Raw genomic sequence first — 15,197 nt, forward strand, 5'->3', positions numbered from 1 at the left:
TGGTTTGTGTGCAGAAGGTTTTGGGGCTCTCACCAAAACCAAAAGGAAAGTCCTGAGGTTTTTTTCAATTATGCTTTAACAGGAGAATGTTGAAGGTGCAGAATGTGATACTTGCCGGCCAGGATCCTTTTATCTGGACCCTTCTAATCCCAGGGGATGCACCTCTTGCTTTTGTTTTGGAGCAACCAACAACTGTCGCAGCACAAATCATCGTAGAACCAAGGTGTATGCAATAGTTTTTTAATTTGCTACCATGAACCTACATTTATTCTACTAATGAAATGCCAGATTTCTTCCAAAATTGAAAATATGTCTTATTAGTTTCTAAGGATGAGAAATATTCTGCAATCAATAGCGCAGATTTAGTGCAGCCTTGTTAAGACTTAAAGTGCCTTTCAGCAGAAACGGCTCTTTCCACCTGTTTGCTTACAGTTCGCTAGCTGAACTGAAATTGGGCTGAACTGAAATTGGGCTGAACTGAAATTGAGCTGAACTTCTATTGCTTTATATTCAGGCACTAATTCTTCATTGAAGTCAATGGTCTCCTTCAAGGATGTTTTGATAAGCACATTTCATTTTAAATGTCTATATCTTAGATGCATCTTGAAACCTGAGAAATGTTTGGCAGATTCTAGAGGTGACAGACCAAATACTTGCATCCCAAGTAGCTTTGGCACATTTGTCTCACTTCTGTTGCCTTTTGAGTTCCTTGCAACATCTGTTGCTCAAAGACTTTAGGCTGGCTCTGAAGGGGTTGAATTTCATGCTAAGGGAATTATAGAGACTAAAAAAGTTTATCTCATTACGTGATGCTGGTAAAGTTTAATAAACGACGAAACAAGCTTTTATTTCTTTCATGTATTTTTGTTAGTTTGTGGACATGAGGAACTGGAGCTTGGAGGCAGTGGATGAAAATATTGACATTCCAGTCACTTTCAATCCAGTCAGTAATAGCGTAGTGGCTGATGTTCAAGAACTACCTGCTTCAGTGCACAGTTTGTACTGGAAAGCACCACCATCTTACCTGGGAGAGAAGGTAAATGACACCTAACTTATCTGGTTTTATAACATGTATTATTTTTTTCTAGCATCATTGATAGTGTCTCACTGTTTTTCTTAGATACGTTTGTCACTTTTCCCTCATGAGATTCTTACCTCTCTTACCTGTCATGCCAGGAATCACAACGTTTTACTTCTGAATACAAAGTTAAAATTATAACCAGTAATACAGAATTAATCATCTTGCTTGGTGCCAGGGAAGGCTTTGTGTGAACAGCATGTTAGGAGCTATGGTTCAGAGAGCTGGTACCTTCAGCTGCTTTTCTGAAACCCAGAACATCTAGAGCTTACCACTGTGCCCAAGTATCCTTTACACTCCCTGAAGTACCTCCTGGGCAGATTTCCAAAAGAATATAATGTGATTATGTGCTCAGTGTATGCAAAAAACCCAACCTTTTGCTTTTGACATGTCACTTGGGAAGAACAACACCTGGTTTTCTAACCTTTTTGTCCTTGGAACTGCTTGCACCTCTTTCTACTCATGCATCGGAGCAGTCTTTTGCTCACAGTTAAAACCTATTGGCGTTTCAGCCTGGGGATCACACTGACAGGGGGACTTTGCTAGTGGGTGCTTGCAGGCCCAGAGCCCCAGGTTCTCCCTGTTTGAAACTCTGACAGTGTCAATAGTAGCTAGCCAGTTGTAGGACACACAGGCTTTTCAGATGCAACCCTCCTGTCACACAGATGAACACAATGGGAATAGACACCACAGCATTAAATATGGTACGATTTTTCTAGTTCCCCTTAGTCACCATTTTAAAGACTAGAGCAGTATTTTTCATCCTGCTCTCCTGCACTCAGAGGTACGTATCTCTCAGGTGCACGGCATGTTTAGTTAGGGTGCTCTTTGTTAATGTAATAGCTGTTCTCGTTTCAATGTCTGCAAGTCACTTTTCAAAGAAATGTCACATATATATTATAGCACAGGCAATGCTGCAGTAGTGAAAGTGTCCCCTCTCACCCTAAATGCTATCTTGCTGCTATTTTTAAAAGCTCATAAATTTACCAATTAGTCACATTATTATTGTATTCGGAAATGTCAGGATTTTGTCTGCTTCTAGTGATGGCACCTCTTTCAGAAACTGAACAATATCAGTCCACATCCTATGATGAGGGTATAAATACTGCTCTCCATTATCTTAAACCTTTTAATTAGTCCCACTGAGCATTAATATTTAGCAGAGTATAATTTCTTTCCTCTTTCTATCTTTTGTTTACCAGGTTAAAGAGGGTTCAAATTTATAATCTATAGAAGTGCAGAATCTAACAGTCACTGGGAAATTCAGATCACATTATCCCCATATTCTGCTCTTTTCTGTTTTAACATTCTATTTAATAGAGAACTCTTAATGTTAGCAAATAAGTACTGTGCACATAGAAGGTAGTTTATAATGCAAACATTTTCCCATTGAAAAAAAAAGAAAAAGCAGGAACATAACAGCCTTTCATATGGTGCAGTCCTAAAGTGTGTGTTAAACAGGACATTAAAGCTCTAACCTGAGTTTTCTTATATTTTTGGAAAAAAACATAAACAATAAAAATGTATATACAGTTGTTTTCACAGTTGTTTTGTGTTGGCAAAATATAGGCAACATTCTAAATGATGCTTTTGAAAATGCAATTGGCTGAAGATAATAGGATTAATTATGACCCTGTGATTCAAAGAACAAGTTTAGTACTGAGATGCATGTGTTGTGTTTGTAATTCATCAAAGTATATGGATGGAAAGGGGTAGGCTGAAGGCTGATGCTTACCTGTAGAACACCAAAACCTGACAAAGCAGTTCTTCCTTCCATGTCAAAACCAAGCATAAGCTATAAAGGGCAATCAGCAAGGGCTGCAAAACAAAGTAGTGAATCTGTGGCAAAACTCCTGATTTCCCCTAGTGCCCACAAACTTTCTTTCTAGGCTTCTAAGCTGTGCCTGGAGCTTCCTTTCCTTTCAATATGTTTTGAACTGAGTCACTCATACACAACCCAGGGAAGCTGTTCGTCAGGTGACTCAAACATACTTAACTCAGTCTTTGTTCTGGGCAGCAGTGTACGTATTTGGTTGGGTTTGAGGCTGCCTGTGGTCACCTGTAGCGGAGCCAGAAGTGTGGTTTCAGTTCAACCTACAGCAACGTCTGTTTACAACAACAGAGCTGGTACCAGCTGATATGAGTAGAAGTCCCATTCCACAGAAGGTAAAGAAAAGGTTCCTGGTTAGATTTATGTTTGTAGTAAGTCTAGAAAATGTGGCCTATGAAAGCCACATCTAAAATGCTTAGTCTGACTTCTCGTTTTTTATCCATGGCTTTTCAAGTCTCTCACTACCACTCCTGTTGTCAGTGTGACATCTTCGTTTAATGAGCCAAATTTTTGTAGGGTCAGCGAAAGAACATTTGTGTGAACATGTGATTTCTCCATAGAATCATAGAATAGTTAGGGTTGGAAAGGAGCTTAAGATCATCAAGTTCCAACCCCCCCTGCCATGGGCAGGGACACCTCGCTCTAAACTATATCACCCAAGGCCTCGTCCAACCTGGCCTTGAACACTGCCAGGGATGGAGCATTCACAACCTCCCTGGGCAATCCATTCCAGTGCCTCACCACCCTAACAGGAAAGAATTTCCTCCTTATATCCAATCTAAACTTCCCCTGTTTAAGTTTTAACCCGTTACCCCTTGTCCTACCACTACAGTCCCTAATGAAGAGTCCATCCCCAGCATCCCCATAGGCCCCTTCATGATACAGGTGGTGTGGTCCCAGGCATGAAAAAAAACCACCCCAAAGTGATGCTGGTAACCTTCCAGAGAACAGTACTGCTCAAAAAGTGATGTCAGATACACAAAAGTAAACAAAACAAAATAATTTCTTCCAAGCAACACATATTTTGCCTAAGGAATAGAGTAAAAATATCATGTATAGTGCTAGAAGATGACATAAACTTGGCTATAAAGCTATACTAATATCAAGCAATTGTGCAGTAAAGTACCTCTGGTCTTGTGTATTTTCTTACAGCTTTCTTCATATGGTGGTTTCTTAAGTTACCAAGTGAAATCTTTTGGCTTACCTAGTGAGGGCATGGTTCTTCTGGATAAGAGACCTGATATACAACTAACAGTAAGTTTTGGAATATTATGTTTTCTTTCAAGCAACACCAATACCATGATTTTTATGTTACCTGATAACTATATCAAATTTTGCTCCCATAGCATGCTTTACTTTTATAGTAACTTGCTACATTTCTATAAAAGTGATTTTATTGCATTTTGCTTAAAGCCATCAACACAGCTATCTCTGTCACCAAGGTAATATATTATTAAGCATAACTGACTTGAGAGCAAATAAAAAGATAAAACAGGATTTTCTCCATAAAATACACCTGTGGAATAAAAATAATTAAAGCCTTGTACATTTGTCAACAAGTATGGCCTCAACTCTGCAAAATATGCCCTGGATCCCATGTGTGATTAATCTCATTTTCTGTAAGAGTTTTCTTTAGCATAAAATTAAACATAGTTCTAAGGCTTCAGGGGGCTGAATTAGAAATGTATTTTCTGTTAACATTTTTTTAATTTAAAAACTGTTGGGCCAGAATTGAAATCTCCTACTGTTTATTGAAATTCATAGAATCATAGAATAGTTAGGGTTTGAAAGGACCTTAAGATCATCGAGTTCCAATCCCCCTGCCATAGGCAGGGACACCTCCCAATAAACCATGTCACCCAAGGCTCTGTCCAACCTGGCCTTGAACACCACCAAGGATGGAGCATTCACAGCTTCCCTGGGCAGCCAATTCCAGTGCCTCACCACCCTCACAGTAAAGAACTTTCTCCTTATATCTAACCTGAACTTCCCTTGTTTAAGTTTAAACCCATTACCCCTTGTCCTATCACTACAGTCCCTAATGAAGAGTCCCTCCCCAGCATCCCTATAGGCCCCCTTCAGATACTGGAAGGCTGCTATGAGGTCTCCACGCAGCCTTCTCTTCTCCAGGCTGAACAAACCCAACTTTCTCAGCCTATCTTCATAAAGGAGGTGCTCCAGTTCCCTGACCATCCTCGTGGCCCTCCTGTGGACTTGTTCCAACAGTTCCATGTCCTTTTTATGTTGAGGACACCAGAACTGCACATTCCCAAGAGGGTGGTTTTGTTTCTTCAGACCATCAGAAATACAAATACATTATTCTAGGATTCTTATTGGGAAACATGCCTCATAAAGTACTACAGTAGTATCCAAAGTCATTTGTGTACCAGAACACAAAGGAGAGTATATGAAAATGCAAAAACATTTTTACTCAAAATTAATAACTAGCTCCTATGGAAATTGGTCAGCATTAATATAATTCTCTGGGTCTTTTATTTGAAAGCAACATTTTTAATAGGCAACTGCAGTGAAAAACCTGCTGACACTAGAATACAATGCCTACTATACCACTTTGCCAACAAAATGACTTACAGTTTTCCTAGTATTACTTAGTTTTTGCCCCCTGAAGAACAGGATTTATGTGCTTTACAAAATTTTGCTCCACTGAACACTTTACTATACAAAGTAGGGAAACAGCAATGTTACATTCTCATTCTCACACAGGGCCATCAAATGAAAGTCATTTATATGGATCCCAATGACCCACTGCCTGACCGTCAATATTATGGCCGTGTGCAGCTCATTGAGGTAAGAAATGCAAATGGAATGGCCTTTCCTTTCTTCCCAGTGGCACATAAAAAATGCTCATCTAAAATGTGCAGAAATACCAAATACTTTATAATATTAATGAATATAAGTTGAAATACTATAGACAACATTATTTCTCTCTTTACTGCCACATTGAACCTAGGTTCTGGTTCATGACACCTAATTTTAGCACCTCTGAATTAGGCATCTTGTCCTATTTAGCCCTTAGCACTCCCTCCAGGGCCATGGGAGTAATACTGAACTAGTCATCAATGGAAGATGATTCACTGCAGTACCAGATCATACTTAATGATGGAATGAACTGTTGCCTGTTTTCCTTTGATGCCTAGCTACCTAGTTAAGAATGGGCGTCCAACACTCAGGCAAGCAAACTTAGCAGGGATTATTCCTACCTTAAACCTGTGCTTAGAATGTCAAACTGGGCTATATTTCTATCTCATATGCAGGCCAAAAAAAAAAAAAAAATATAAAGTTTCTTCAAGCCAGATTTCATTTTCAGTAATGCTGCATCTAGTATCAGCAAGAAATTATGTGAAGGCAGCCCTCAAAGATTGGATATCTAGGACTTTGCCTATTCTTAAAAATAAAAGCAGTTTCCTCCACCCTTTATGGTTTGGTGGGTGATACCTCAAAGAAATTTGGCTGTCTAAAGAAGAACCTACATGCTTCACTTTTCAGTACCTCAGAGCCATATATATGTACTTTGCAAAGTAAAGGGTACGTTCTTTTTGATGCTCATTATACCATTTTCTACCTATCCTGTGTTTACATTCACTGTATTTCTTTTCCTGACGTCTATTTCACCCCACATCAACTGGCACTATAGGGGTCTGTTCCATGGGGGTCTTCTCCCTTTTTCTGTCATCCTTTCTTCTTTGCAGATGCTCTTCTTAAGAAGCTGCAAGGTCATACTCATTTTGTACCCTTCACCTGCAGGGAAACTTCAGGCATGCCAGCAGCAGTAACCTTGTATCCAGAGAAGAGCTGATGATAATCCTGTCTAGACTAGATGGTTTACACATCAGAGGCCTTTACTTCACGGAGACCCAGCGATTAACCCTTGGTGAGGTTGGGCTGGAAGAAGCCACCAGCACAGGAAGCGGCAGTATCGCATACAGCGTAGAGACATGCTCCTGCCCTCCGGAGTACACCGGTGACTCATGTCAGGTAGGAAGCATTTGCCACCATCCTGTAACCACTATCTCATGTCTTGCCTACAGCTATGCGTACTGGTTTACTTAAAGGTAACGGGCTGGTTATTAAAGTAATTAAACACGCTTCTTGTAAGCATGAGCTCGTACAATGGCTCAAATACTTTCACTGTCTAAGAAGCACTGTAAAGTTATTCATTGTTTTTGTGGTATTGTGGATGCCATTTTACATGTGTGAGGCACTACAATGAGGGGTTCTTCTGTGATGCCTATGAAAAGCTGAATAATCTCCTTTAATGGAGAGAAGGTCAAAATCGATTTGATCAACGTCTGTGAGGCCCTGCAGAGTGAAGATCCCTGGTGTTCCTTATTTTAGCAGGGCTCAAGGGAAGTAGCCTGAATCTAGATAATTCTAGATACTTCCCTATTTTTACTGGAAAATGTTTGAAAGCTGAAGTCAACATATTTGCAAAAAAAAAATTGAAGATATTTTTATGAAAGATAATGTAAACATTGCAAAGTAATACTGTTTCCTGAAAAATAGTGAAATCCTAGCTGCAGTTGTATATGCTGTTCCTGTAGCTGTAATTCTTTTGGATGTCACTTTGCTTAGCTTAGAGATTGTTCGTATGTGCAGCAGAATAAAATACTAAGAGATAAGTGGTGTACAAAGTGCACAAAATGGGAGGAATTATTCTCTCAGAAAATGATTAAAGGTTACAATTGCTGTAATAACCTTGCGAACATTTTTGAAATGAGCATGCAAGAATAACATCTAGACCAGAGCAGAGAGATTAAAGAAAACATTTATGGCTGGCTTATGTTTCATGTGTGCATCCACTTCCCAGGGCAGCTATTCATCATCTGTTAAATAACCATGTTGGAAATATTTATAGAGACTGATTTTTTCACACTTTTTATGCTCTGTGTCACATGCAAATCAGTGAGCATTGACTGAAATTCCCACTGCCATCCCATTGCTTTCGGCAGACTGCCTTGAAAAACTAATCTGCTGGGTGTTTTTTATATAACCTGGTGGAAATACATAGCCAAAGGAAGTGATCAAGACACTCAGTTGGGTAGTTCGTAAGACCCGTATGTTTATGCAGTATTACTCAGGCAGTGATTTACTGCTCTAATCACTTCACTCTGTCTGGCTGCCTTAGGTGGGGAGGAGGTGATGCCTGCCACACCCTGACTTAGGTATATATTGAGCTACAGGAACTGCGAGGTTACTTGTTAACCTCAGGAACAGTAATACGTGCCGTACAACTTGACTCACGTATAAAGTTTAGAGGTGGGGCCCATTGGAGCACAGAGCCTCATTAATCTGAGTCAGAAGCTGGAGAAGAAGGGAGAGTATAAGCGAACAGGCAAGCACATAAAGGATAGCAGATTCTGTTCAAACTGGAGCTAAAGAAAGATGATGGCCCAAGCACAGAGACCAAGAAATGTACCATGGGTAGTTGTCACGTTAGTAGCCCTGAGTCGTTGTTTAGCACAAGGTATGCAGCAGAGGCTATTGTATCCTCACCTTCATCAGGGGAGTCAGCAGCAGCAAGTTCAAAGGGACTTCTACCTGAGACAGGTAATTTGTTAATTTTCCTTTCCTTGCTTGCTTCCTTCTTTCTCTTTGTTTTCAAATGAACTAATTTGATAGCTGCTACATTGCTTAATATAAAAGTAATAAGAAAGCTAATCTTGTGTCTCAAAGTACTTTGCTAACAACAGTGTGTAAAGAGAAGTTTCTTATAAATTGCTGTTTACTTGAGAACAATCAGCCTGAACTCCTGAGCACTTAGAAGCACATCTTTGTGTGGAATCAATTTCTCAGTATCACGAGCACTGTTTCAAAAGCTAAGCGCCCACGTACTCTAAAGATCTCGTTTTAAAGACAGCATAAATAGAAAAACAAAAAGCTGCACATATTTTTTCCGAATGCATTTGGATGTATTTTTAAAATGACTGATTCATTCTGCTCTCCAAAAAAACTATTTCACTACATAGAACATATATGCATTAGAACTTATATTTTACTTAGTCATGCTGTTTAGTGTATTTCAGGCACTGTTCCTTCAGAAGCTGTGTATATTGGCTCTCCATCGTTCAGGGAATATAGGCACCCTTTTAAAAATGCAGTTGAAAAATCTCAAGTGCCTATTCTAAATTCAGTCCTTGCTGTCACTGAAGTCAGTATTAACCTGACTCATGCTATTAGTATCCTGCATGCTTTTTTTCTTTTCATTTTCATCCCACATGTAAAGAAGGCGAAGATGCCACTAGCAACTGTTATTTAAACAGCAATAAATCAATATTCCTTTGGAGATCTGCTTTGGGAGAGGTAATTTTTTTCCCCCCTCTGGTAGTTACATGATTGATAAATTCACTCCTTACACCTCAAACTGCTGGAACATGATTTGAGACATCATCCCACAAACCCTTTGCTCTTCAGATTAGTCCCATCAGTCTCGGTGGTGCAATTGCTAGGAGAAGAGATTTACAGCTTTAAAGTTCAAGTGTCACTTGTTTTCTGAATATCATTGAAGCCAGCCCTTAACTGTGAGGTAGAGGCGAGGTATAAGTACAGTGCAGAAATACATTGCCAAAGGCAAGAACCTGGGAGGTGTTGGCTTTGTGGGGAGCAGTTTCTTCCCTGCTTCTGCACAGCCTCTAGTATTCCTTGCATCAGCACCGCACTAGCTTAGTGGCTAGTGAAAAGGAGCTAAGGAATAGAAGGGATAAACTTATGTCCATCTATTTTCGCTGTGGTTAGTGTGCCAGGATGCTGAGCAGAGGAATGGACACAGATTCTTTAATTGTTCTGTATATGGGAAGGCTTTATGCCTGGGAGGAATTCCTTGTACTTTCCTTACCCTTGTGCTTTCTTTGTCCATACCAAGCAACAAGCCAGTTTTAACAGATTATTACTACCTCCCTGGTGTAGGCTAACAAACTTCATGTCTCTCGATTCATTTATAATGTTTCTCTGTTTCATGTCCCAATTTAAATCCAACTTTGATCTGACAGGCTGTGCTCCCACTCCGGTGACCTCAATAGCTGAACATTCTTCTCATGCTTCCTGGGTCTCCGGGGCAAGCCTGTACTCAGAAATGAGATCGCTGTATGTTTTGTTATATCATCTAGCTCTGTTTTACCATGGCTTTGTATAGGTCTAGGTAGACTTATTGTGGAAGTCATGATAAATTCATGTAAAAGATATCTTATTAGAAGTATTTCCAAGGATCACACTGTAGTTAAATTGAGATTTAATATAAGCACTAGCTACTATGTGAGATTTCCATATATTCTTCTTTGAGAACACTATAGTGTGAACCTATATTCAGATCTTTTTCCGTGGTTTAAAAGTTATATTCTACACCTTTGTACACAGCCACCGGAAATACGTTTCTCTCAGAGGTTACACTCAAAATGATTAAATCCTCACTACCACAAAGTGTAGAGCACAGGGTTCAGCTGAAATTTCTTCAGCTCCACTCATTTCTACTCACTGCATTAAAGCACTTAAACAACAACATGGGCTTGGAAGAGCTTTCAAGGAAATGTACACCCCCACTTCTCCTTAGAAATCGCAAACAATTTCAAAATACACTTTCCATAACCTGTAAAACTTGCTTTCTGCCAACACTCACCGTTGTTTCTTCTCTCTGCTTACTGTCTAGGAATGCAGCCTTGGATTTTATCGTGAGAATAAAGGATATTTTACTGGACGTTGTGTCCCCTGTAACTGCAATGGAAATTCAAATAGATGTCAAGATGGTACTGGAAAATGCATTGTAAGTAACCACTAGCATTCAAGAAATTAACTGAGAAAAGAAGAAACCTTATTGCAGTATGGACTATATTGGTCAATTCTGATCAAATAAGCATAAATAGTCCTTGCATATCTATATCTAGATACAGATCTAGTACAAGTCTCTATATCTTGTACTGTTAATGAGCATAAGTTGCATACACTTACATGTACATAATGTAACTGTGGGTGATCAGAATAATTCACGTCCTTGTTTTTGTTTTCTTCTTTCCCCTGCCATTTTTGTTAGCTCATGGTATAAAAAGTCACCAAATTAGTGCATATGTAAGTGTTTTCAGTTATTTATAGTAAATATGTGCCTTATCCTAGTATACACCATCTTTAGTTTTATACATATATACCAGGGTTTGCCAGTGCTGACAACCACCACATTCATGCATAGCATAGCCTTTGAAAAACCTCATTTAATCAGCATCGGTAAATCTCCACTAATCTTAATCTAGAGGTAGGTTAAAAAATATTGCAATAAATAAGATGACCTGAAGGGGGTAAAAGTTAGATTAATTAGAAAAATTTCAGTGGTTGTAGAAGATACAGTGGCACAGTTTTTGCTCTCTGGCACACCATATTAAGCCCAAAGCAACCTCATTGGAGTAGATCATCCCTTGTAGCAATGAAAGTGTGACATTTGGCCGACTGCTCTTCTCCAGCTTATATCCGTGCTGCTGCTTTGAACAGTTTGTTCTGAAAAATCCCACTTAAAAACTTTTCACTAATATTTCACTTACTGTGTAAACAAGAACCTTGCCAACATCTTTCATGGTCTGTCTTCTCTGTTATTTCTTCCTTGTTCATGCTGCATCCGTTCTGCCTGCGGTGCATTCCTGTGCGTTATGTCATTCTCCTGACTTTGTCTCAACCAACCCTCTTGCTCCAATAAAAACTATAAACCGATTCAGCACATTCTGGGGGATGACTTACAGGCTGCTGCTTTGGAAAGGCAGGGCAGGCCATGACAGGAAAGTGCTGCAGCAGAGCTGTAAAGATGAGGAAGTTTTACTTCAGATGAAAAATTGTAAGGGAAAAGAAAATAAAAATACAAATTTCACTTTTATCTCATGAAGTACGTGATTTAGGCTTCTCTTTAGCCCCTCCTTCTCACAGCTAGATTAACTTTCAGATAGATACAGCTATATCAACACTTGACCCTCAGACAAAATTTAGGGCAAGCAAAGTCATCCAGAATAATGTGGTAAAAAGTGCCAGCCCAGAGGGCCCATATTTCCACCATGAGCCTCCACTTCATAGCAAGGAAGTTTGTCTCTCTGTAGAAGAGCCATAGGACAAAGACCTATAGTGGTGCAAGGAAAACAAGGAGGCTTGCTTCCCAAGGTGGAGTTGTCGAGTTTCACACCCAAAGTGCAACACCTGCTCACCTCACTTGGTGTCCTTCTTCCTGCTCCTTGCTGGGAGCATAGCACCTTCACATGCCAGCTTCTCTCCAGTGGTAGCCTCCAGAGAAGGCTTTCCTTGTGAGACCCTTTCCTTGTGGCAGCAGTGCAATGCTCCCCAGTTCTGGCAATACCTATCCTGTTGTACACTGATGGAAAGAGAGGAATGCGGTGCTGCGCTGCTGAGAGTGGAGGAGAACAGAGTACAGGAGGAGGTAGAGAAGACAGAACTGGTTCTCATGTGCAGGGAAAAGCTGACCCTTTGCCATTAATCAGGCTTTGTGTCCTTGTGCTCCCTGCCCTTCCTCCTGAAACACAGGTTCCCTCAGCAGCAGAACAGTGCTGAGGCTTGTCCATCCCATGACAAGTTGTTTCATGTCACATAACCCCATGTTCATAGGTGTTTCTGTTGAGGCCCTAACACACTCTACTCTGGCTTTCTTGTACCATATATGTGCATATGAAATCAGCTGAGAGTTTTCCCTTCAGAGTTTACAGTACATCATGGTTTGGAGATGCCATGACTTCAGAAGTGTCTCTGGCCCTGTGAAACTTGAAGGAAGACCCAAGAGCTGCTGCTCTGGTTTAATTCCACTGTGCCTTGAGAGTTCCAGTCCTTATGTGCCATGTAGCTAGAAGAGCAGCATGGCACATTTAGAGTGTCTTATATGTCAAATATCTGAAACTTTCTTTGTAGTTATGGAATTAGTTCAGTTTCTTTAGATAAAGTGAGCAAAACAAAAACCAGCAGATAGAATTAGGGATGGGAGGTTGCTCCAAGATGAAACCACCACAAATATTTTTAAGTACTTCTTTTTTACTCTTTTTGCAGTTTTTTTCTTCAGGATTATAAATATTGTCAGTAATTACACAAAACCAGACTGAATTTTCCGTGAGATTTTTGCAGGAAAATATGCACCAGCTTTTGGAGAGGCGGCATTTTAAAATATTTCCTTTTACATAGTATAGTGTCTTCATGTAACTTTAGCTTGCCTAGTTAAATGTCCTATATGGGAACTGGACCATTTCCGGGTCTTTCCCAAGTGAGCCACAAATTTAGTTCTTTAATCAAAATAAAAACAAATTAGGGGTTCGATGAGCAAGAGGCTGAGGGAAGCACTGTTCATGTGGTTGAGGGAATGTGAATGTGAAGTAATGTGGAGGAGAATGGAGCATAAGAAGAGATGGAAAAGATAGAACCGTTTCTCATGTGTAGGGAAAAGTGCCCCTCTACTGCAAGTCATGGTACTAGGGCCTTACCACAGCGCTAAGCCATCAAGGTCCCTGAAATGGAAGTATAATTTGCTTAGTGACTACTTCTAAGCAATTTCCCACCTTCTCTTTCCACCTTTTACCTTATTGGTACACCCTCAGCTCTGTGGGACATTGGATCAGTCTGCTGGAAAACAGTTGTAGAACTTGGGAGTGTGAATGTCTCTTGAGTGTGGATCACACAGAATTTTTATGGTTACCCCAAAATGGTTTTGAACTTCTATTTTAAATTAGCATCACTTTAGGTAATGCAAAAGCAACTTGCTTATTGTCTCCCTGTAATGTATACAAGTATATGACAATTAAACAGCACCAGGAATGTTTCTAAAATAAGATATAATTCCCAACAGTTTTATCATGGAAAAAGTAGTTCAGTTGTATCAGTTTCAATTGTTTTCCCAGCCTTTATTTTTCATTATTTATTCCAGTTCCTCCAGGGAGATACAAATAACATACACTAGAGAAAGCGCATGAAATTAAACTCTGATCTTAATCTACTAAAAGAAATACTTTTTATATTAACTTCGTGGGATTGTTTTAAGGATGTACTTGGGCTCAATTAATTGCATGCTTTTAAATGATATCTGCCTTCTAATTAAGATGGAAAATTTAAAGTTCCATTTAAACATAGTGGTTTTTAACTGAAATATCAGGACAGAGAGAGTGCATTAATGAAACGTTCCTTAACAAACTATGCATCTGATTGCATTTCTTTTAAAATATATTTAATGCTGCTTATTTATCTATAGCTTTTCCACAATAATGAGTGAATTGTGATTTCTACAATTACAAAATGACTGGAACCAATCTATTCTGCCTGGAAGGCAGTTTGGCAGTAAATGCTTGATTATGTAGAAGGGAAAGATCATATCCTCTGAATAGATAAGCTATATATTTTTTAATAATAGTAAAGCCATATTGAGTGACAAAGCACTATTAACTGTCTGGCTTGTTTTGAAGAACTGTCAATATAATACTGCTGGGGAGAAATGTGAGCGCTGCAAAGATGGTTATTTTGGCGATGCCACTCAAGGTTCCTGCCGGGTGTGTCCTTGCCCCTATACAAACAGGTACAGTAGAACATCATAAGAAATCATGCAGGGGAGGGAAAAAAAGAAAAACAAACAAATAACAATCCAAGACCCAAATGCTGCTAACACACGAAGATAATGACCCTTTTCTGTACTTTCATATTGTCCAACGTAGTGGGGCATGAGACCCGTGTGAGGCATGTCAGACCAGCAGTAACTTGGTGGTCTGTCTCATGGCATTATCTTTTTTAATAAGGTAAGTATTCCAATTCAGTTCCTGAGTCATAAAGACATGCTGCTCATTACCTGGGGGAGCCCCAGGTAGTTACAATGGCTCACGTACAAAACCATTAGTAATTCATTCATAGTGAAAAATATGGGATGCTTACTGGGCATATCCAGAATCTTTCTTGTTTGCTGAAATGCAAGGTGTAAGTTATCTTTACTCTCAGGTTTAACACCATTACTCTGGCTAGGAGATAAATGACAATAATGAAATGAGCCTTTTATATGAATTCAGAAAATTTAGTAAGATGCAAAAATAATATAAAAACATTAAAGCTCTTAAGCACATATCTAATTCCTAAAAGAGTATGGTTGCTCTTCAGGTGGAAGCTTTATTTGAAGTGCAAATGTACTGAGCTAAAAAAGTTTCCTTGGACCTAATAAGGTTGCCAGGCTTTTAAAATTGGGCAATAAATTGCCAAATCTTACTGAAATGTGAAATGTGTTAAATAAAAACATATATTAGAAAAAAAAAACCAACAAACTAACATATAAAT

At 39.3% G+C, this 15,197-nt stretch overlaps 1 protein-coding gene across 2 annotated transcripts in view; it reads left to right on the forward strand.

Moving 5' to 3' along the window:
• Nucleotides 1-15,197, forward strand: part of LAMA3 (laminin subunit alpha 3) — a 106,654-nt gene that overhangs the window by 58,523 nt on the left and 32,934 nt on the right. For both annotated transcript variants that reach the window (XM_061360505.1, XM_061360503.1), the window contains 7 exons: nt 83-223; nt 872-1,036; nt 4,062-4,163; nt 5,634-5,717; nt 6,675-6,905; nt 10,570-10,683; nt 14,345-14,454. In XM_061360505.1, coding sequence (XP_061216489.1) covers nt 83-223; nt 872-1,036; nt 4,062-4,163; nt 5,634-5,717; nt 6,675-6,905; nt 10,570-10,683; nt 14,345-14,454 — 947 coding nt within the window. The remainder of the gene's footprint in view (nt 1-82; nt 224-871; nt 1,037-4,061; nt 4,164-5,633; nt 5,718-6,674; nt 6,906-10,569; nt 10,684-14,344; nt 14,455-15,197) is intronic.

This window comes from Neopsephotus bourkii, unplaced genomic scaffold (assembly GCF_033783945.1).
Source record: "Neopsephotus bourkii isolate Nb327-2 ecotype Australia unplaced genomic scaffold, CSIRO-AGI_Nbou_v1 NB_1027, whole genome shotgun sequence".
Lineage (NCBI taxonomy): Eukaryota > Metazoa > Chordata > Aves > Psittaciformes > Psittacidae > Neopsephotus > Neopsephotus bourkii.